This window comes from Notothenia coriiceps, unplaced genomic scaffold (genome assembly GCF_000735185.1).
Source record: "Notothenia coriiceps isolate Sejong01 unplaced genomic scaffold, NC01 NC01_scaffold00005972, whole genome shotgun sequence".
Lineage (NCBI taxonomy): Eukaryota > Metazoa > Chordata > Actinopteri > Perciformes > Nototheniidae > Notothenia > Notothenia coriiceps.
This window is the reverse complement of record NW_011338673.1, coordinates 210,113-233,171: the sequence shown is the minus strand read 5'-3', so window position 1 is coordinate 233,171 and position 23,059 is coordinate 210,113. Positions and strand designations below refer to the sequence as shown.

General features: G+C 41.4%; 1 protein-coding gene across 2 annotated transcripts in view; it reads left to right on the top strand.

The window, feature by feature from the left end:
• Positions 1-23,059, top strand: part of LOC104943363 (nuclear factor of activated T-cells, cytoplasmic 1-like) — a 76,169-nt gene that overhangs the window by 40,067 nt on the left and 13,043 nt on the right. Inside the window, exon 9 of one of the 2 annotated variants that reach the window (XM_010768737.1) lies at positions 9,875-10,531. The exons of the other annotated variant lie outside the window; for it this stretch is intronic. Coding sequence (XP_010767039.1) covers positions 9,875-10,531 — 657 coding nt within the window. The remainder of the gene's footprint in view (positions 1-9,874; positions 10,532-23,059) is intronic. 2 annotated transcript variants of the gene reach the window in all.

The following is a 23,059-nucleotide window of genomic DNA, read 5'->3' as shown; positions in this document are numbered from 1 at the left end:
TGTGTGTGCGGTTGGGGGGGTGCCTGGGTGTGGGTGTGTGTTGTGTGTGTGTGTGTGTGTGTGTGTCCTTATGGTGTCGGTGTGTGTGTGTGTGTGTCGTCTCTTCTAGCCTCCTAGTGTGTCGTCGTCGTGTCGTGTGATGTCGGTTGTGTGTGTGTGTGTGTGATCCTGTTGTCCTTATCTTTTCCTATTTGTTTTATCTCTTTTTTTTAGTGTGTGTGTGTGTGTGTGTGTGTGTGTGTGGTGGTGTGTTTGTGTGTGTCTTGGATTAATGAGTTTTTCTCTGTTAGGATTGATATCCTATAACGGAGGTTAAGAGACACAACGACATAACTCGTGGGTATCTTTACATTTATCTAGTGATTAGTAGTTAGTCTCAGACTAACATTTTGACGTTAATTACTCTGGACTATATGAGTCAGAAGGAAACACTTCACAATCTAAACTTAGATACTCTCTCTCGATATACTTATAATCGAAAATAATTTTGTGGTAACCTTTGACTTTAAACGGAAATCTGTGTTGATTATTAATAATGTGATTCTCCTTAAAACCTCTCGCTACCGGTTTGTATGAATGTTAATATTTTGTTCACTTGTTATTATTATTATAGGTAGGATAATAATCTTTTGGGTTCTACTTGAGTGAATGTTTTAAACCGGAAACATATGTAATTCGGGGTAGGGTATGTACTTTGGTCAATTTCTATATTACTAACTTTATTGTAGATTTTCACTTGTTGACAATCTCACATATATGTAATAATGTAAGTTTGTTTTGCAAGTTTAGTGTAATCTTTCAGTGTTTCTTCTGTTTTTTGTAAATTAGAAACGTTATGTACTATTGTACTAAGGGTGTACTCTTATGTCTCATATGGCACGGCTGAGTGAATACCGTCATGACTCATGTGATCAGAAAATAGTCTCTCTACAGTTGGATATGCTCTTCCAACAGACTACACTCTGAGTTTTAAATTTACAATAAAATCCCTATATTTTAAAATATAAACACACAATTCATTTTGCGTAGAGTTATCAAACACTATTACACCAGGAAGAAGATAACTCATCCGATAGTGACATATATTATACAAGTGGGAAATGTTGCGTTGGTTAGTTGTCTTGGTGGCAAAGCCGGGAAGTCCGAACATATGCGCATGAGTGTGGGAGCTCTACCAACAATGCCAACCGTTTTCTCACATATCTTTTTGTTCAGTACGAGAAGTATTAACCTCCCTGTTAAGAATAGTACGAGGTAATCCTTTTCTCTCGATCCTCTCACGTATCCGCCTCTGTCTGAGTTCGAGGGTGTAGTTGGTTATGAGAAGGTGCTCACCTGTTATGTCACAATATTTTTAGCGATATATCCTATGTTCGTGACTGACAAGGACGAACACGTTGACTCCTAAGTCATTAGAGTCTTACTTGAGAGTAGTATATTATTAGGACTGGAGAGTTATATCCCAGAACGAAAAGAAACAGAAGTTACCGAAGTGTAGGTGTTGTTAGGGTTAGTGAATAGAGGACTCTCTCGGTTATTTATCCGTTAGACGGACTAATTAGGTATTACAGTGTAGCACTAATTGTCCGCTTCTGAATATATGACTGTAGGTCCACAGAGAAAGGGGCGGGTTGTGATCGCCGGTGAGATCTAGAGTAGGTCTAGTGGGGCTAAGCTACTATAAATTATATGTCGTAACAAAACTAGATTATATAGTCACTTGGACCCGAGTGTGACCGCGTTTGTCGTGTAATACCTGACTGGCGAAGATATATCTCTACCTGTTTACTAATCCAAAACCGACATTCCAATTACATGCTTGGGAACTTATCGGTGTGATTTTCTGGAACGATAAAAACTTGGATGATGTGTCTCTTAGGTTAAGACCTATGGGCACTTTCCTACTCTATAACAAGACAATTATGGCGACTCTATAATAACGGACGTGTGTGAGGACTCACTCTTTCCAGGCGTATCGGAGTGGTGACAATAACCACCAACCAGTACTTAGTATAGGAAGATTCGAGACCGACGGTTTATGGTAAAGAAGTTGGTAAGGTTGACCTACTCTTTCTGTAATGTGTGCGTTTCGGCGTGCTGTAACCTTTTTCCTTTGTTTGTTTTTTGGTATTTATTTTTGGATGTGTCTTATTTAGTGTTGGATTGTGTTTTTATTGGTCTTTTAACTTATATTGTCTTGTCCGTTCTTTTGCTGCATCTATGTGGAGAAACTTGGTAAACTATATGGATAACGTAACAGCTTTTGTTCGATGTTTTACCAGTATTGAACCTTTTACATTACCCGGCAAAGTTATGAAAAAATTATCGGAAAATAAAAGCGATTTAAAAAAGGGAAATAGAAAAAATTCTGAGGGACCGCTGGTTGCGGGACCTATACTGTTTTACAAGGTTATTCTTTCTTTACTGCTAGCAGCACTAGGCGGAATAATTCTAACGAGACTTGCATTATGTGCCTGTGTATATTTGTTTTAATAACTTATGTTTTTTTTTTTTTTACTCTTGATGTTAATACTGATCAGAACCATGTCCCTGATCATATTCTTGTTATATTGACATGCTCTGGGATTACCGGTAACCTAACTTATTAGTGTAAAATTTTTGTACGCACCGTAATCGACAAACACCCCGTTTTTCACAAGGACGCGGAATACCTCTCCTCCCGGTCCTTCGAAATTGGTTCATCCCCGTCAATTCAAGAGGACGGTCCGGTTCTCCCAACTAAACCAAGTGTTGGGTAAGGTTCAGTGTTGGTTAAGATGGTTTCTTTCTATATTAAGGGGTCCGGGTATGTTTTTAGGCACGGTCCCATACTTCCCGTGTGGTTATGTTCTAAGTTTTTACTATATATTTTTTTTTTCCAAACTGAAAGGAAATATGCAAGCCAAATTGTACGTCTAACTATTCATGGCAACCTTGTCACCAAGGTCTTCTTTTCGTTGGTTTAAGAAAAAACGGATTCCCAAGAAACACAACGACTAACAGTCAAAAATTATGATTACCCCTAGAGGTAACGGCTGTAACCCACATTCTATCCCAAATCGGTGGTTTCATTTTTTATCTATAATATATACTTCTTTTTCATATTAGGAAAACTAGGTCATTCTTATCGCGTTTTTCATAACCTTTACAGGGTGTCTCTTGGGGTCAGAAATTAAGAGGCAATTAGTAGACCAAACTTCATTCATATGAATCCTAATGACGGGTAAATTTTTCGAAAAAAGCTGTCACCATTCAACTTTTTGTGGCTCTTTAACTGCCGTCTAGTACGCTTTTTGATTTTTTGGACCAAGCCTCAATGTAAGGGTTTCGGGAGGTTACCCGGTGTACCTGGCGAGGTGAATACTCTCTCCCCTAGGTCTTTTAACCGCAACCCACTAGGGGTCCAGTCCTACCACTAGACCTTTGTGGGTAAAAACCTTGTCACGCTCTCTCTAGCGAGACACCCCCCACCACGGCCGAACGGCCAAACATGGTTGATTGCGAATAGGACCATCATTCTTTTGCTCGCCCCAGAGATGGTCAAAGAAGTCCTGTTTTGCATAGGTACATCTCGTGACGCTTTTCAACGCCTCGAGGATGAGCCTCCATTTAGAACAGGGACCGTTCGTGGAGAAAAGTCGGAGACAGGACTTGGTCTCGGGCGCAGACGTGAGACTTAATACAATCGAACGCCGGCCGAAAGATTTGTCAAAGCCACAACTAACCCAGGTTTTCCGGCGATCTACACGGGGAAACCCTGGGACACTATAACCGGATGTCTCCAGCCTTACACAGTGGATTTCTATTTTAATGACCTTTCATTTGCTTTATCAGGGTTTAACTTCCCCCGGGCACAAGTTCACACCCAAACAACCAAGCCCTTCTTCTTTTTGAAAGACCCCTCCCTTGAAAGAACCCTAAAAATTTCTCGACAACAACCGTTCTGGGTACAAAAAGAAGGAGGTCGACCTCTCTTGGCTATGTATAGAGAAAGTATATTTTTTTATTTTGGGCTTGCTTTTTTCGGGGTAAACCCAGTTCAAAGGACAAGACTTGGGGCATTTAAAAATTGATGAGTTTCCCCCACTTAAGTAGAATTGAACCTTTATGTACTAACTTTTCTGAAGAAAGTCCGCAGACTCCCTTTAAGTTCGAAAGCATTGGCGAACAGGATTGTTCGCCACCCGTAGGAACAAGACGGTATGAAAAAACAACCGTAGGCTTCCTCTTAGAACAAATACTATGTGAAGAAAGGGTTTAAGAATCGGAATTAACGACTAATAAGGCGTCTTGTAAATATCGGCGTTATCTTTCCTTAATTTTAAAACAGGCCTGGGTTTTGTTCTTAAATTGACCAGGTTTTAGGGGGCCATTTTATGATCGAAACAACACTGTGGCCAGGTACTCGGGGTGGGCTGCTGAGGACACCCACACACACACACATAAACACACACTGTTCTCAACACTTTTTTTTCGCCTGCTTGTATGAAAATACTCTTCCGGCCCACTGTCCCACTTCAAGCACAGTTGTGGTCACTGACGTTGTTTAGAGAGAACATTTCTTTCACACTCTGGTGTCTGCTCGTCTATAAAAAGACAAACCCAACCCTTTAAATAGCCTGACTTGTTTGAAACAGCGGAAGGATGAAGCAAACACTCTGGGACACAGATGCTAGTGAAAACCACCTTTATTTTCCATTCAGGTCCTGTGGCCTTCTTGTTATTCTTTAATGCAAATGCACTTGGCACGTAATGCGGCTGAACAACAATGCCGAGTATTACTATACTGCAGTATCCCTCAGCTCTAAAGAGAATATTATTTCAATAGTTAGTGTATTGTTTTAGACATTTTAACTGATTCTAATCTCTCAAGGCCTCACCCTGCCTCCAATGTTAAAATATAAAATGTTATCAGATGCAGTCTGTAGTGCTGTCAAAGCTGCATCTGCTGTCTCTTCCTAGCTAACATAGAAAGATACGCCTTAGTGATCTTATGTAGGTGTAATATAGACCTGTTGAAACATTGCCATTGTGATGACCCAACAGAATTGTAGCCTGTCAGAAATAAACTCTGAAATGTGTCAATAGGACTTTACAATAAATCTAATAGCACAAATATATTTATGAGCAAAGCAGTTGGGCGTGAGCAAAATATACTGACCTTTATCTTTCCAGAAAGGGTAATCAATATGTTTAATTATATTATTGAAAAATGTTTTAATACATACATAGGCCTACATATAATATTTTAAAAGTATAGGTAAGGGTTCACAATTTGAAATTCCAAGCAGGCGGATTGTCTCCACGCGGCTCACAACATTGTGGCGCTCACATGTTTGAGCTGGCGGCTAACAATGCTAACAGAGCTAACAGTCTTTACTTGGGGGGGAAACTGGCAGGTGGAAGTTACGCTGCAGAGTGGCAGCCATTAGCTAGCCAAACATGCACTAACATGCACATGTGGCCGACTCTGCTAGCTAAACAAAGCTCAAAGAAGCTTGGACAGCAATAGTGGGAGAGGAACCTACTTTCCTGGAGATCAATACTCCACAATATATTTATATAAAGTCAAAATCGAGAACCTTTAAGCCGATTATGTGAGCTATTTGCTGCCAGCTAAGCTATACTGACTGGATTAAAGCTGCCTTGAGCCAATAGAGCAAGAAGAAATACATTTGCTTTTGATATACCTCCAGCAGTATTTGTGCTTGAGATGCACCCTTAGTAAAAGTGTCCTTATCTTGCTCCTGCAATGAGCTACGCGTTTCCAAACTCCTATCCAATCATTGTTGTGTAAAGATGTGACCCGTGATCTTCAAAAAATAAACAGTTTTCACCAACCACATTTAACAAGAAACGTTAAGAAGAAGTCCTGGCAATGACCGAAAGCTTAAGTGAAGAACTTCTCGGAACCCCTTTTATTTGTACAGGAGATTCCTTTGTAATATCAAGTTCTATTCTTAACGCTGACTCCCTCTGCTACATTGGTTTGTGGTAGGAGCGGGAATGGGGATAGTCCGAAACATGTTCTGTGACACATAGAGGAAAAGTTAATGAACCACACATTGTTCTTCTTTTGTAAATACTTGCACAGTCATGATTTTTTCCGAAAAACTAGACTGTTTCTGTCATGTCTAAAGCTTTGGGTTTTGTACTGGTTTTATACTAACAGTATTATGGGTGCCAAGATTGCCTAAACAGTGGGACACGGTGCACCAGGTGCATCACCTGCTCCATGTTAAATGTCAACGCAGATTCCCAGCGTGTCAACACAATGTCATACCTCAGCCACAAACCGTTACAAATTAGAATCAAACCTTTTGCATTCATGATCAACCTTGCCCAATGGCTACAAGTAGAGATAGTCTCCTTTGCAAGGTAATTTCCAAATGTAAAAACACCCTGTTTGCCAGCCCTTCCTAATCAAATACACCAATACAGGCACAGACGCACTGTGTCCAGATTCCCATTAGGCAAGGCAAGGCAAGTTTATTTATATAGCACCTTTCAGCACGCGACAATTCAAAGTGCTTTACAAAATAAATTAAAATACATTTTAAGAATAAATACAGTAAAAACACATTATATAATGGCATTTTACAACAGGCATTAAAAAGCAAAGATAATAAACACCACAGGTATACAATACATGTATAAAAGGCATACTGCAGTGCGAGTATGAACAGCTCAATTAAAAGCAGCGGCAAAAATATATGTTTTCAGTCTTGATTTGAAAATAGTAAGAGTTTCTGCAGACGTCAATTCAATTAAATTCAAAACCTTTATTTATCCAGGTGAAATCCCATTGAGATAATTGATCTCTTTTTCAAGGGAGACCTGCAGCAATAGATTCCACATGAAGACATAAAACATAAACAACAACAAAAATTACAGGGATTACAATTTACATATCTATCCACATGTACAGGCACCAACAGCATATGATTGTGTAGCATCCAACCGAGCTTTAAAAACATGTAGTGGTACCAGATTGGTAATAAGACGTGCACGATTCGGGCAGTTTGTTCCAGATTGTCGGGGCATAATAGCTAAACGCTGCTTTTCCATGTTTTGTTCTTACTCTCGGAACCGAGAGCAGACCCGCCCCAGAAGACCTGAGATACCTTGATGGTTCATAATTATGTAGGAGATCGTTAACATACTTTGGTCCTAAACCATTTAGTGATTTAAAAACTAGCGATACTACTTTAAAATCTATTATTTGGCCGACTGGAAGCCAGTGTAAAGATTTCAGAACCGGACTGATGTGATCCACTCTTTTAATGTTAGTGAGGACTCGGGCAGCAGCGTTCTGAATCAGCTGCAGCTTTCTGATGGATTTTCTTGTCAGCACTGTGAATACACTATTGCAGTAGTCGAGTCTACTGAAGATTAAAGTATGTACAAGCTTTTCTAAATCCTGTTTAGACCATTACCTTGAGGAAACAAATCCTCAATAAAACACCAGATCAGACCTGATCAGTTTAATACGAGCAGAAATGGAGAGAAAACCATGTGCAGAACATCAGCTGTCTGTGGGCCATAACCCACAGGTTGGGAGGAAATAAAAGCCAGCTGAAGTTGGGACTCGCCTGGTTGGTGAATCTGTTTTCTTAGCTCATGTGCAAAGTAGAAAGGAGACACACAGATGGACGCAGCTGAAGGGAGACCTCTGTTTATATCTCTAGCAGAGGAGTTGTTTGAAACTTAAAATAAAGTCCATTAGTCCAATGTGATTTGATTTCCTGTTTTGCCAGTCTTGCTCACAGTCAGAAGGCATACAGGAAAATAATGTTGACAAATGACCTCATTGGGAATAAAAACTTTAAGCTGCAATAAGCCAAACTGCTCTTCAAAAATACACTCTAAGTGGATTACAAAATGGAACTGCAAAGGGCAACAGTACGCCATGCCTTCTGAGATACTGCTGATTCACCCCTCAATTAAATGATCATGTTGGTTTTGCTTGCAGGCAGGACGTTTTGTGACGTAGTACGTCAGATTTGTTAAGTCTTTAGAGGGGCTTCCAGTGAAATCTTGATTTAACATAAGGCAATTATTATTATTTTTAAATTGTTTAAATTTGCTTTGCTTGGTTCAAACCGCTTGATTTATTGGGAATATAAAATAGGTGAAACCTCAGAACCACGATTTTGTAAACAAATACAAATCTTTTTTACAATGATATTTCCATTCATAAATGTTCAGGTTCTATCATGCCAGTTTAGGTCAAAATTCAACTCACACATGACAATGCAGTTTCTGAATTGAAGCTAAAATGTAAAAATCATCAAATTAGCTTTTCCGCATGACCGCACTGGCATCAAGCATCTTGGCACCATGGCACTGTGTCATCCATTCACACAGAAGAGTTGGCAGGGAATAGAAAAAAAGAACCATTGAGGGAAGTGTCTGTTGATGTAGCTTCGACCATGTGACTTGCTTGTTCCTCCCCAGGCTGTGTAGAGGAGGCCCGTCCGTGCATCATGGGACTCGCCTTACGACGCTCCCCCAGACACCAGGCCTGCTCCCTGGGCTCTGAAAGCAGACAGGGCTGACGTAAATGTGCTCCCTGCTGCGTTATCACTGCACTGCATCTCAGCACCCCAGAGGCTTACAGGCGCGATTCATGTCTTTTCAAATCTAGCTCCCACACAAATAATAACACGCTGAAAAACAGCCTGTCTTTCATAAGACACACTTCACGATTGATACATTTCAATTGCACCCTTTGCTTTTCCGATCATTCAAAGGTTCTATTGTGTACAACCGCAAACACACAGACATCTTATTCATATTGACATCTGTACGCCTTTCGAGTAAATGTCACTCCGAGCACATTTTTGCCAAAAGCTCTTAATGGTGGTGGTTGGCATCAAACGCTCACCACACCCATTAACAGACATTAACAATGTGTAGGAATAGAAACAGTGTGCCTATTGTGACTCAGAAGCCTTTGCTATGCATCTGGGTATCTTAACGCTGCCCTATTAGTTTTGTGCTGGCACAGTCTACGCATAAATACTTATATAATAACTCCAGTGAGCTTGTTAACGTGAATCCCTCTACTTCTTTCAAACCAAGGCCATATAGGTCCGTTTTGAAATCTCCAATTAATAGAAAGTTGTTTTCAGTAACTACTCTTGACATTGAACAGGAAGTACCTGTCCGTCAGAACTAATCAGGAAACAGTGCAGACGGTCTGCACTGGATTAGAAATTAGACGAGAGAAGGCAGCATGATCAAGTGGGGTCACAGCACTCTCCTGCATTAGCTGAGGCCTGAAGCTCCTGAAACCACAGGCGCAGCTCTGCAGCCTCTTAAGGAGCTCAGGCGGCCTAATCAAAATCAAATCATCTCCTCTATTTTTTCACTCTCTCCCTCTATCTTTTTCAGTCCTTAGAGAAACAATTACTTCTAGAGTGTGGAGAAAAACCTTGGGGTCCTGGGCTCCTTGAGCAGCAGCAGCAGCAGCAGCAGCAGCCCAGAGCTTTAAAGTAACTTTTATTGGATATCAGACCTGAAGGAGAGTCCAAAGAAAATAGGTCTTATTCGTTATTAGAGCCAGCTGTGGCTTTCCACACTGATGACTCATCCATTTTTCTTTCCCCCCTTATTCTTTGCTCTTTTTCTTGGTTCATGATGTGGTAAAAGGGGTGGCAGTTGGAAGGCGTGAGGGTTTCTCTGTTAGAGAGCTCAGCCAAGTTGACACCAAGCCCATATCGAATGGTGGTTGTTTGTTTGGATAATGGAGGGTAGCACGGCCCATGCTTACAGCTTTATTAAGCCTGACTCGTACACTCATTGCGCCACGTGGATGCCCTGCACACTTTTTTAATATCTCCACCTTTCTTTCTACTTTTTTCCCCCTCAGTGCCGATAATAAAGACAGAACCCAATGATGAATATGATTCTCTGGGGACTGCGAGACTGCCCATGCATTCAAAGCCCTTTTACAGCCGGCCCAGGCCCACTCCCATCATGACTCTTACCAATCCTGACGACTGCCTGGTTGGTGGCTACACCCCGTGCCCACCTCGCCATACCGCCATGCCATCGTCATCCCCCAGCTCCAGCCCCACCCTGCACGACCTGTCCCCGGTGGCGTACAGCAAGTGCTTTCCCAACAGCCCCGATCATGTGGCACCACCTGGCCCTGTTGTGACCCCAATTCAAGAGACCTCTGGCCGCCCCAACCTCGTCCACCCAGCATCGCCAGACCACAACTCGTCTCTCGGGATGCTTCATTCCCAGGGCAGCCCCAACCACCTCAACAGCCCAGGGCCCCATGGTTACCACACTATCTACGACAGCAGCAGTCCGTCATCATCCCCGGTATCCCAGCCTTCCACTCCTGGTGGGACAGAGGACAGCCCATTCGTTCAGGCCTACAGTCCCGGACCGGGTCAGACCCATACCGGAGAGAGCTCGCCCAGCCTTTTAACTGATGATGATGATGCCAGCCCCCCATCGATGGCCATCACCGTCAAACAGGAGCCCCAGGAATTGGACCAGATGTACCTAGATGATGGTAAGTTACAAAAAACAAGGTGTACATACGTTTTTCTGCAAGTTTCCATTAGATAAGCATTCAAATTAGCTTTCTCTTTATGAGCTCTCTGTCAATGCCAGAAATGGCTGTTTACGTAGCACATTACATTTATTTAACACCTCTTGCTTATCTGCAAGCCCCCACACATAGCCGCACCCTGCTGCACCCCTCAGTATTTCCTGGGCAGATTTACGTCACATTTGTTCAATTTTAGACTACGGCAGATTGATTTGCTTTGCTGAAACATGCGGTCCAGCTTATGTTGTCCAAGTGGCGGCTTTGCTTTACAACAGTAAATTGCCTTGATGGGATTTTGAAACAATCTGTCAAAACATCAGAGCAGTGAGGTCAGGCCGGGGTGCAGCAGAACAAAAACAGTGGCACACGCGTAGCCAACCAAACTGTTGACACAACGACTAATGAAGGAAGCAAAACAATGGCCAGGGGTTTCCTGAACCAAACCATTCCCCCCCACATCTTTCTGGGAGGGATGCCGAGAGGCGGAAGGTAGAGGCTTTGTTTTCCCGTGTTTTCCCCATGGAGTCGACACCATGCGGCTGTCGTCATCAGGGGAGGCTTTGGGGTCACTGATCTCCCTCTGGCAATGAAACCGGTTACACCCAAGGGACCATATGGTTGAGTTTATTGCCCACATTATGTCTCTTAGGTCGCCAAGCTGTTATCTTTGCTAGCAGAGGCTCCACTTGTTGTTATGATATGAATATATACAGTATGTTCATCGAGCACATTTATGGCATTGTGCCAGTTTAAAACTTTAAAATCGTAATGGAGGTGGGGGGAAGGCAACTCTGCACTATACTCAGGAACAGTGTGTGTGTGTGTGTGTGTGTGTGTGTGTGTGTGTGTGTGTGTGTGTGTGTGTGTGTGTGTGTGTGTGTGTGTGTGTGTGTGTGTAAGCAAACCTCAATCAACAGCTCTGGGAGTAGAGGGGTGATAGGTACGAGGGGATCAGGGGAGTTTTGCTGTGGAACTGTAATTGAGTTGAAATGCAGTTGTCAGCATATATGTCAGTCCGGATGAGTCCCATTAGCCCTCACCTCATAAACATACAATGCAGACACAGGGGGGGTGTCTGTCTGTTATCAGCTCTATAAACTGATTCCCAAAAACGTTTTCTTTCCTGTTTCTTTTCTCTTTCTTTTTGTTCTGAGTCCATAGAAATGTTCTGGAACTCTAAATTGAAACAACATTTGAAATTCTGTTTTCAATATTCATAGCAGGAGCTTTCCTTTCAGCATTAATTGAATGAAGTGAAACTGTAGCTTTATTTTGCATTTTCTAATAAGGTTGGCAAGGGTTCCTTTTACACCAACAGTATGAAGATATACCAAATGTACACAGCACTTGCTAAGGTGAAATCATGTAATCTTATTCTCTTCCCCACTACTCCATCCACTGTCACTTTAGCAGGCTCGATCTCTCCAACCCGGTGGCCAAATGTATTCAGCCAGTGATTACAGCTACATTAGTGACGCGCAGGAATGTGTATTGATTGACCAAGGACAGTAAGGCAGCCTCTTGAAAAACCTCAATATGCCGCCGTTTTGCATCACCTAACGTCTGTGCGAGAATCTGTGGTGAGCTCCTGGAGTCCCTGTAAGTGTGCGGTGGTAACAGCATACTCCAAAGGCATCTACTGTGCCCAGGCCCGGCCCTATCCCAAACCCCTCAAATGAGCCTTAAGCTAAAATAAATAAGATCGGAAGGCAGCTTGCAGGGCATCCCGCTCCCCGTCCGCACGCATTAGGACCGTACGTTAGCGAGCTGAGCGCTCCATTAGAGAGGGAAGACAAGCGGATGACCTCACCTCAGCGGCGGTGATTTAACGCCAGCCATGTAGAGTAGCGTTCCTCCCCAGCAATCCAGGGCCGGTGATTTGGAGTCTGCGGGAGCACACTTGATCTTCCCCAAGAGTGGAGCGCCTCCCACGCTCGAACGCTGAGGCCTCCGGCTCTCATCAGCTAGAAGAAATGTGTCTCTCTGGCCGGGCTCAGATTTTTTACACAGCCCCTGAGAAATCACTCAACTTATCAACGTTGAGCTACTGTACCACAAGGAGCTCGGTTAGTATGGAGGGATTCAGGGATGTAAACCCCCCTGACTGCCATACACAGTCTCCATTGTAATCTGCAAAACACCTCCTTATAGCTTATAGTGCAAGACATGAGGCAATGGTATTTGCAATGTGTTTATGGGAAGAATCCAGAAGGCAGTAAGATCTACAGGCAGCCATTTTCACACAGTGGCATGTAGGCCGTCCAACTTCTCATAGCTGGAATAATGCGATAGATCAGCATGGTTTAGATAAAAGTAGTAAGAAGAGGATAAAACACCCTTGTTGACTCACCATTGTAAACAAGCGCATATTGGGATATAAAACCGAAGTTTTAAGACATTTCGTACTTACTCACAGCCCGCTATGTGCACTTTACAAGGCACATGACTGTGAGCAAAACGCCACTCAAATGACATCAGTGTATATAACAATAGAATTCATTGGAAAAATGCGTTGGCTACGTCCAAGTTTGCCGTGTACGGCCTGCTAATTGGGCCAAATAAAGAAATGCCAAAATGACAGCATGCCTTGTCACACATCTGAAGGAACAATTGTGGTGACATCATACCCCCTCTTGTGTTAAACAACCACGGACACATACACACACATCACACATGTACTATTTTGAACTTAGACATGGCTTTTTCGGCTTTGGAAAATCCCCAACAACGCTTATTGCAAACTGTTTACTCTGTCATCTATTCCTGGTGTTTATAGGTATTATGCTGCAGATGTTTTTGTACACGTGTGTGCTTGGAGCAGAAGCAGTGTGCTGGTTGTGCTCAGTTTGGTTCTATTGGGCTGCTGCCGTGTGTCCGGTCTTATTAGCTGCTAGTGCGACGGGTGATATCATGAAGTGCAGCTGAATGCAGCACACGGCAAATGAAGTTGTGCTAATCAGAGGGCCAGATTTCTACCAGCTGCCTCTCCGGGAAACAGAGGGCCCTTATTCCCCAAAATAAGAAAAACACAGGGTGCAACGCAGCCTCTGCCGATTTCTGACATTTGACATATGTGCTCTGATTGCCTCGCGTTACAGGGTAGTTTCCCTTGTGATTGTTTCCTCCTCCAATTCAAGGTTGGTGCATTTGAAACTCTATGCAGCTTGTTTTCTCAAAATGAAAACAGGATTGTTGTCGGGCCCTCCTTTCCCTCCCTCCTGCATCAAAAAAAAAGAAGGTATTTTAACCTTCCCGAGGATCTCCGTCCACCACCAATGCTTCTGAAGGCAACTCGAGGCTTTCCTCATGGAAACTTTTACACATCCTGGCAAGTTGCCCGGACCCCAGGACTCCGCAAAACCTCTAATGATGATTGAGAGCGCGTCCGCACCGCGCTGAAAACATGCTGAGTCGCAAACATTGGAGTGTGCCGCAAGGCTGGCTCTGGGATTGGAGGGGGGGCAAAGAGAGAGAGGATTTAGACGGGAGGGTGGGGAGTGTTCATTAAGGTGGAGGTTGAAGTGTCTAATGGGACTCACTAAAGCAGAGCTGCTCCTGTATGTTGGGGCTGTATGTATTTGTGTGTCTCTTTTAGTTAGTGGAATCAGTGAGATGCGGAAGCTCCAGTGACAGCCCGTGCTTTCACAACCCGCCACCTCTGACCCTCCGGCGTATTGGGAGGCAGGTCAAGCTCAAGCTAATAGTGCACAGAAAGAAAGGCTGTCTTGTGGTTAAGTGCAATGCCAAGAACATAGTCTCCTTTTAGACATAGTGATATTGACGGGTGCAAGGCAAAGGGTGATGGCTTCTTTATTATTTATGACTACAAAGAGGATGGGGGTTGTCTTTACTCTTGTTGTCATTGCTTGCATTTTCATATTAGGGATCATGTTTTCCTGGCAGCTCTTGACACACTGAAGTATAAGTACAAGTTTTTGTGAAGTTGTATAGTCATAGGAAAAATTAATAGATGGCTGCTCTCTAGGATTGGCCTTCACGAGTCATTTAAATCCTAAACTGTAGATCAACAACTAGACTTTTGGGATCAGCAAAATATTTTATATTTATTTTCATTCTAAAAACTGCAAAGGATTTTTTCTTCTAAACTGTTTTAGAGGAGGTTGAGTATCATGTTACCTGATCAATTAGCTTAGGGCTGGGCGATAAACCGTCTCATAAATGTTCACAAAGAATACGTTGATATTAATGATACATGTATGAGTTGTGCATTTGATATCATTTATTTTTCATCAAATGCTGCTATGTTTATGCATGTACATCATTATGCAATATGATATTATTATTATTATGATATCAACACAAATGCCAAAGTGCCAAAATGCAAACATTTTAATTTACAAACTGAATTTGTAGTAATATCACATTGAAAAAGAGAAGCATAGCTAGAATTTAAAAATGAATAAGTAAATAAAAACGTAATACCTTACCTAATACCTAATAGAAGTAAATGGTCAGAAACTTGAAGTTACTCTTGTAAAGAAAATACCAGTCTGATTATTAGTTGGATCTATAAGGTGTGGAAGTAATGATAAATGGAACCCAGATAATTGAATTGCGCATTTGAAATAGAAGAGGAATACCTTCGCAGTTGAGTTAACATGCTCTGGTTTACGCAAGCACCCTTCTGTTTCTTCTTACATCTCTTTTTTCCCTGTCCCATTGGCTAAAGATAAGAGCCTCCATTTGATTTTTTTGTATGGTTTAAGCACTAACATAAAATCCACTCAATTATAGACTCTATTGTCTAAGATTGCTGGCAGTTTAGCAAATAGTTGTACCTAAGTGGTTACACATGACGGTGGCAATGGGGTAACAATATTAGCTTAGTTATTTTTGATAAGCGCAGCAAAATGAATCAGTACGAATTCAGTCCATTCATCAGTGCAGCGCGCTGGCTTCTTAAGCGTGCGTGTGCGAGCCAGAGGATCTGGTCTGGTTTCAGTCGCTCCGTCATAATGTCCACAGTCACTGAGAAAAAATGTGTCTGCTAAAGAACTAAATTATCTAAACAAATTGGGTTTCTTTTGTGTCTGGGATTTTATACACGCACACATTTAGATTGGAGACTTTTGATTTGGCCCAAATGTGTATAGCAGATCTGCTACCGTAAAGATTGATTTCTGTATTTTCTTCCATATTTTCAAGCTGTTTTTAAAAAGTGGCCACACTAAGTTGTCTTTGTATGGAAGTCAGTGATCTGCCAATAGGAAAATTGACATCAGTGATATACAATCAAATGTAGCAAAGTAAAGCCACAAGGTGTCCCTCTCCAAGTTGAAATCTATTCATTAAAGTGATATTACTTCAGTTCATCGTACGTCATTTATTTCTTATACTTTCTACCAACACAGCAGTTTAGAGACTCGGTTTATGTGGCTCACATTCTGAGGTTGAGGAAGCACGCGTTGAAAAGCCACCGAGCCACACGGATCACAGCGGGTCAGGACTCAGACAGGGCCTGTGGCTTGGCCGGGATCAAACTGTATACTATCTGTGATCATGGGGCCAGACACTCTCATTACTGAATCATAACATGGCAAATGTCAGTGTTGTTGACGGCTCTGACAGCATGATCACTAACAGGGCTGTAAGTTACCTGTAACTTGGTGAAGTTTCTATTTAAGGAGTACTTCAATACCAAAATGGACATTTGAATATAGATAACTCACCCCGTGTAACTTGATTTATTTCTCGCATGCCTCGATGTTGAACGAGAAAATCCAAATACGGAAACAATCTTGATGAATTGAAGTTAATGGGGGGCCGCGTTGTAAAGGGGCCTTTTGGTGCTTTTGGGGGATTCCTTAAAAGGTTTCCTCCGGGGGGAGTTTCCCTCCCACACACTACCACCCCCCCGCCCCCGTGCCTGAAACGCCTCTTTTGGCCTCCTTTGTTTATTTCTGAAACATGATGACATCAATATGTAACGCTCGCACCTCTATTGGCTAGCGCTCCAACACATTGTACATGATGGACTGGCAGATTACTTGCGGGATAACGGGCGGGACATCTCAAAGCGGTTGAACAATCACAACAGAGCCAGCAAGCTAACCAATCAGAACAGACCGTGCTCTGGTTTCAGACAGAGGGTAAAAAAGAGGTACTGCAGCTCAGACAGTTTGAGAAACGAGACCTTTTTAAACATTTAAGCATGTATATGGCCCCATACACTGTTTTCTGGGTCAGGTGCTCTTAAGGAAACATTTCTCTGTGGCATGTGCAGAATTTACATCCCTTTAGCCCTTTAAGGGTTATTATTGGATCATGGTTACTGTGTTGGTTTGTTCGTGATTGAAAGAACATTCTGTAATCTCCGCAAACGTTACACCAGTACTGCGTTTCCATAAAACACTGTCCCTCCGTAGGGATAGCTGATATTATTGCGACCACATTGCGAACCACAAACGCCTTTTTTTTTTGCCTTGAATATTGGATATGTCCTGCTGGCATTAAAATCTGAGTACATGGAAAAATCATACAGTACTGGGAAATTATATACTAAAACAAGCAGAATGTATTTTGCAGAAAGACACATTTGATCTGTTTTGACTCTACAGGGAGAACAGGATCAGCTCCTGGACTTCATCACTGGACACTTAACCAGGCATAAACAGTTGAATGTCATTCAAAGAGGAGATGCTCCATTTGATCATAATAACCACACTGAGATACTCTGGTCTTGATGTTCCAGTGTTTTTGGTTTTGTATTTAGTGGATGTAAATACCTGCGGCGTCAGTAAACAGGAGCAGGTCTCCTTCTCCAGACCGCTTAATAACAGCTCCCCATCTGAAATCTGTTAGCTCAGTGAAATAGTATCCTGTAGCGACGGATGTCAACAGAGAAGTCTGATCCAGCCGGTGGGGATGGGGAAAGCCTTTGGGTTTTGAGACTCTTGGCAGAGCTTGCCGTCAATTCCATGTGCAGATACATTAGAAAGAAGAGGGTGGGAGAGACAGTCATAAAGAGAGATAGAGAGAGGAGGAAAGTGAAATACAGATATAAACTTTGAAAGAGTGAGATTCCCTGTGAAATCAAAACTATAAACCAAACGCACATGTCCCCTGTTTAAGAGTTACAGTCCATTGACAAATAATTCCAAACACGCTGTATAATGTGAAACGCAACTGTTCAAATAATGAATTTTTCTGAAACAATTATAATTACAGCAGCTGTGCATCAGTGAGTTGGGCATTTCAAAGAGGAAAAATAATTAGGAGAATTAAGAGTTTAAAATGTAAAATATCTTTGAAGTAATGTACTCCTATTTATACAGCATAATACTGACTTGGCCTTAGCATGTTTATTTTGCAACACCTGGGTCTTGAACTCACATGAAGGGCAGGTTGTGATGTTGTTGGAATAAATGGCTTTACAGTATGACTTAGGCATATGACGGCATAATCAAACTAATGTCCAAAATTCATTTATCAGGACAGAATAAAAAAAAATGGTGTACTTCATCTTGATAACATCGATAATGTTTAAAGATGCTCTTTTACCATTTAGTGCAATAGTTAACATTTGCATATATACATATCTTTTTTGTTTTAAACATGATATCAGTTGCCATTGCTTATAGGCCAAAAGTGGAGGGCCGTAAGCCCTGAGATGTATTTATTTTCTTTTTTCTTTTTGGGGTCAGGAGATTCTGACATGTCCTCACATCCAGTAATATTCAGTGAGCATTAGAAGAATCCACTCAGACATAGGAATAAAGGAGACACAGACAGACTAAGAGAAAGAAGGGAAAATGTGAAGTGGAAGAAAGGAGCAGTAGTGCGATCATGGGTATTTTTCCCGGCAGCTTCTACCACTACCCCGGTTCCAACCATACACACACACACACAAAGCTGAAACCATTCAAATCCAAACAGCAAAAGTCAAAGAAAGATAAACATGGCGAAAGTTAAAGATCACATGTTCTTCCTCTCCCACCAGTGGCTGCTCGCAGTGCAGAGACTTACTAAGCAGTGGGTGAAAGGGTTTACTTCAGGGGAGGGAATGATCATAACCACTGAACTGTAAGCGTCCTACTGTTGACATCTGACCCATGGCAGTTATAAACCTCAATGGGTCCCCCGACTCTTCTGATCGTACTCAGCTGAGCTCAGTTTCTCTCAAAACAACGTTCTAACAAACAGGGAAATGCTTTCACACTCAGTAATCCTTTTTTATAGCGTCAAGCATTGAGAGATTAAACGATGAAAGGCTAAGCAAAACCTCACCATTATGGTCTTTAACTGAAGAAGGCCAAGGGGCTTTTAACTAACTGCTGTGCTGTTTAGTACTGAAATATGGTATCGCAGCTAACAACCCCCTAACCACACTCTTGCCTGCTTTATAGCGTTTCTAAGCAGTATATAAAAACAAATACAAACGCGTTGATATAGTTGTATGAGCAGATGTTTGTTTTTCTAAAAACTTTTTTTACTGACTCATTCCATCCATGCATGTGCTTTTTTCTCCAAGATACAAACTACATGTGTCTTACAATGCAAATAAACTGTGGCAAAGAACAAGCTACATCATAAAGATTCTTATAGTAAACTAAAGATGTAAAATTAAAATATAATATGGAATTAACTGTATCCAATGTTGTATATGTTTCATTTCAGGTGTATATTTAGGAATCAACACCTGCCACATGTTAATTTACCAATGGTGTTACAAAAGCTAGTTAATAGTTGTTGGCAAATACATAAACAAACACTTAAAAACATCCTTAAATTATAGTGTGCTACCAACAATTTACGAAGTATTACTGTACTAATTTTAATACTAAATATAGGGGGTTAAAGTAAAATATGAAAGCTGTTATTGTGTTAAGTAATTATTTTAAATAATTTACTGACACTTTAAAGTTATAACAAAAATGTTCAGGGTGTTTTGTATTCATTCCTAGCTACAAATTGTTTGAAAAAACATTTAAAAGTCATATATAGACAATTAATATGGCCAATAATTACAAATGTAAACATTTAACATTATTTTCTTTAAAGTTGCCGTACAAGTGGTACTATTGTTCTATATGAACAAACAACATCTCCTTCTGTTCCATTGGACTTACTAGTACCAGAAGACAATTCGTGCTGCTCATGTTGTAAATCAATCACATCAAGTCCACTGGGAGCTTGAGTTGGAAAGCTCAGCCCTTAAACACTGCGTGAATGAAAATGTCATGTACATTTTAATTAAATCAGTTGGATTTACTGCATCATCGAGTGAAGTAACAGACCCCAGTGTCTGTTAAGGTATTTAAATGGCAGGTTCACTCCCTCCGTCCCAGCCAACTGTTAAAACCGTTTGATTGGAAACAGCACGAACAGAAGCAGGTGAAAATGCAGTTCTATGATTTACAGGTTACAGTGAATGTGTCTGTGTCGCCTACTATCTCTGAAATAGTTGCTCATTCTTCCTCTCTGACTACAACACAGCTTTAAAAAAAAAAAAACATTACAGTCTCCAGATGTATGAAAGTCTGTCTGTCTATAAAACATATCAAAGCAAAGTTGATAGAAAAGAAACAGGTGTAACATTTGCCAAGATCTCCTCTTCCTCTGGACTGGTTGACTTGAATAGGTCCGCGATGTGCTCCGAGGCGACCTCCTCCTGTGTCTTTGAATCCCCATGGCAGCTAAGGATTTAAAGTTGTAGGGCAACTCCCAGGTCAGCAGACGTTATTAATCAGATCACACTCTGCTCCAGTACTACAGCTCAGCGGGGAAGGTGAAAACAGAGAGGCCATTTCCTTGTGCGCAGCAGGAGCTTTTTTTAAGATTTAGCATAGTGCCTTTTAGAGACTTGCGGATGCGAAATCCCAATGTCAAGTCCAAGTCCAACGCAGACTGCATGCACAGCATTAGAAAATCGGGCCTTCAAAATAAAAGTTTGATTTTTTCGCAAAAAAAAAAAAAAAAAGAATTCAAATTAAAAAAAAAATGTTCTTCACTCACACATCCGCAACCCACTCGAAACGGGTCTGCGACCCACTTTTGGGTCGCGACCCACCAGTTCAGAACCACTGCCATAAAGAATGATCGATAAACTGCTTTCCAATTGCCAGAAGACACGTTGGTCCCTCTCTTTCCAGGCCACTGGAAAACAGGGTTGTGGTAGTTAGGGTTAGTTGAATTTGTGGCTACATGTGGATTTTTCCCATTGCCAGTATCGGGTTGACCTTTACTGTTTCTTTTGTCTTCTGTGTCAAGTCACCTGAAAACAGGGTTAGGTTTAATTAGGGTTGTAGTTTGTGTTTACATGCATATTTTCTAAACGAAGAAAACACACTAAAGAGTGTTGATAGACCAGTAGACAAGTTTGCCTTTCTATTTATTTTATTCTTGATGTTCAACGTCAGTGGAAAACAGGGTAAACAGTACTAGATATTGTCAGTGCCTTATCCTTAATTCTTTTTTTCATCAGAAACTTTTTATATCTGTCCCTCTGTTTTTCACTCTGAAATCATAGTTGATGATTTGTTGGAAGACTAACAAAGACAGTTTTGATTCATTTTCTTCTGGTCATCTTTGAGTGATGCTGTTTTGATAACCGGTGAGGTAAAATACTGTTTCTCTCATTGGAGTCTGGTAGCTTTGAGGACAGCAGCACATCGAATAGCGCCAGAAAAAGGTTGGTCCATAACAGTGGATCAGAAATAGAGCCGATTAGTACCCATGAATTAATCCTGATTGTAACCTTTCCCACTAAGGACAGTAGCCAGATGTTCATTTTTTTGTCCATTGGGAAAGGGGCTTTAGAGGAAAACCAAGAAGAAAGGCAGAGTCTTAAACTATGCTCAAAACCAATTTGGTTTGAAACAACTGGCCAACTGAGTGAAAACCAACCATTTTTGGCTTCCTCAAAGAGTAAAACTATTACTAGCAGATGACAGCAAGCACAGCTAATGCTTGGATGGCAAAACAGACAGGTTAAGCAAAGGCCACTGTGTGCAAATACAAGCAGACATGCACATTACAAAACAGGAAGGCGCCTCTCTGAGCCATCTATCTGTGATGGATGGTGAACAATAAAGTTTGCACTGAGGTAAACCTTTTTGGACACTTCTGCTCTACATATAAATAAAAGACAACAATTCTGAAATCCCACGTAACCTCTGACAGGCAACAGGTGATTTAAAGAAAAGCTATACAAATGCAGTTATAAATCGTATCACATGAAGGTGCGCTGCCAAATTCTCACTCAGACGGCTGCAACCCACAGAAGTATGATTGTTTCAATATGCTCATATTTTTTCGATCTGTGCCATTTTTAGAACCAGTGACATCTTGAGCCTCCGTGGCAGCATACGTTTCTAATTCTAAATCAATCACAGTGGGCTTATCAGATGGCTGAGTTACTTCACCATAAACCTACTGGTAATGAGCCATTCAAAGAGTTTTAATCTGTCTCCTTTCATATCTCAATCACAAAGTGGTGTGTTTCACTCATAGCCTTTGGTGTTTGCTATATTCAGTTATGCTTTACCAGTTCAGTGAAAATGAGCTTTCGATTTCTCACAGTCTTGAACCATCCATACACACTATATGTCAGAAGTTCTTTATCTTCCTCTTTGTTTGCTTTTGATAAACACTTTGATTGTTGGGTTCTATAGTGCTATTCCTCCACTACAGCTAAATAAATACTACACCACGCAATCAAACTGAACTGTGTAATTAGGATAACTGGAAGCACTAGTTTGCTGCTTTTGTTTGCTGCACTGCATCATTTTAACATCAATCTCTCAATCAGACCTTGCGGCATCCTTTTCATATTCTGTTAAAAAAAGTACACACTGTGTTAAAGGGATAGTTTGGAATAGTTAAAGTGGGGTTGTACGAGGTGCTTATCCATACTAATTGTTCTACTTACTCTATTGCGGTTGGCACTCCCCGAGCTTGGGCAAAAACAGAAAGCACCATACCATTACTGAAGCAAAGTATTTTAATGTTGTGGATGAGGGTGGCAGCAATACATATTTTGCCCCCCCAAAAAATACGTATCATTGGTAAATCAGATTTATTGTTGTTTTTTTTAATGGAGTTAGGTGGAGTTTATTGCTTTTGTTTGTTTTTTTATCGGCCATGCATTTACCCTAGGCGGCTATAATTCACGTGGTTCTTGTCCCTGTATTCAGTAGTATACAGTTGCAAGAAAAAGTATGTGAACCCTTTGGAATTACCTGGATTTCTGCATACTGTAAGTTGGTCATAAAATGGAGGAAGCCACTGCTGTCCAGAAAAAACATTGCTGAACTTTTGAAGTTTGCAAAAGAGCACCTGGATGTTCCGCAGCACTACTGGCAAAATATTCTGTGGACAGATGAAACCAAAGTTGAGTTGTTTGGAAGGAACACACAATGCTATGTGTGGAGAAAAAAAGGCACAGCACACCAACATCAAAACCTCATCCCAACTGTGAAGTATGGTGGAGGGAGCATCATGGTTTGGGGCTGCTTTGCTGCCTCAGGG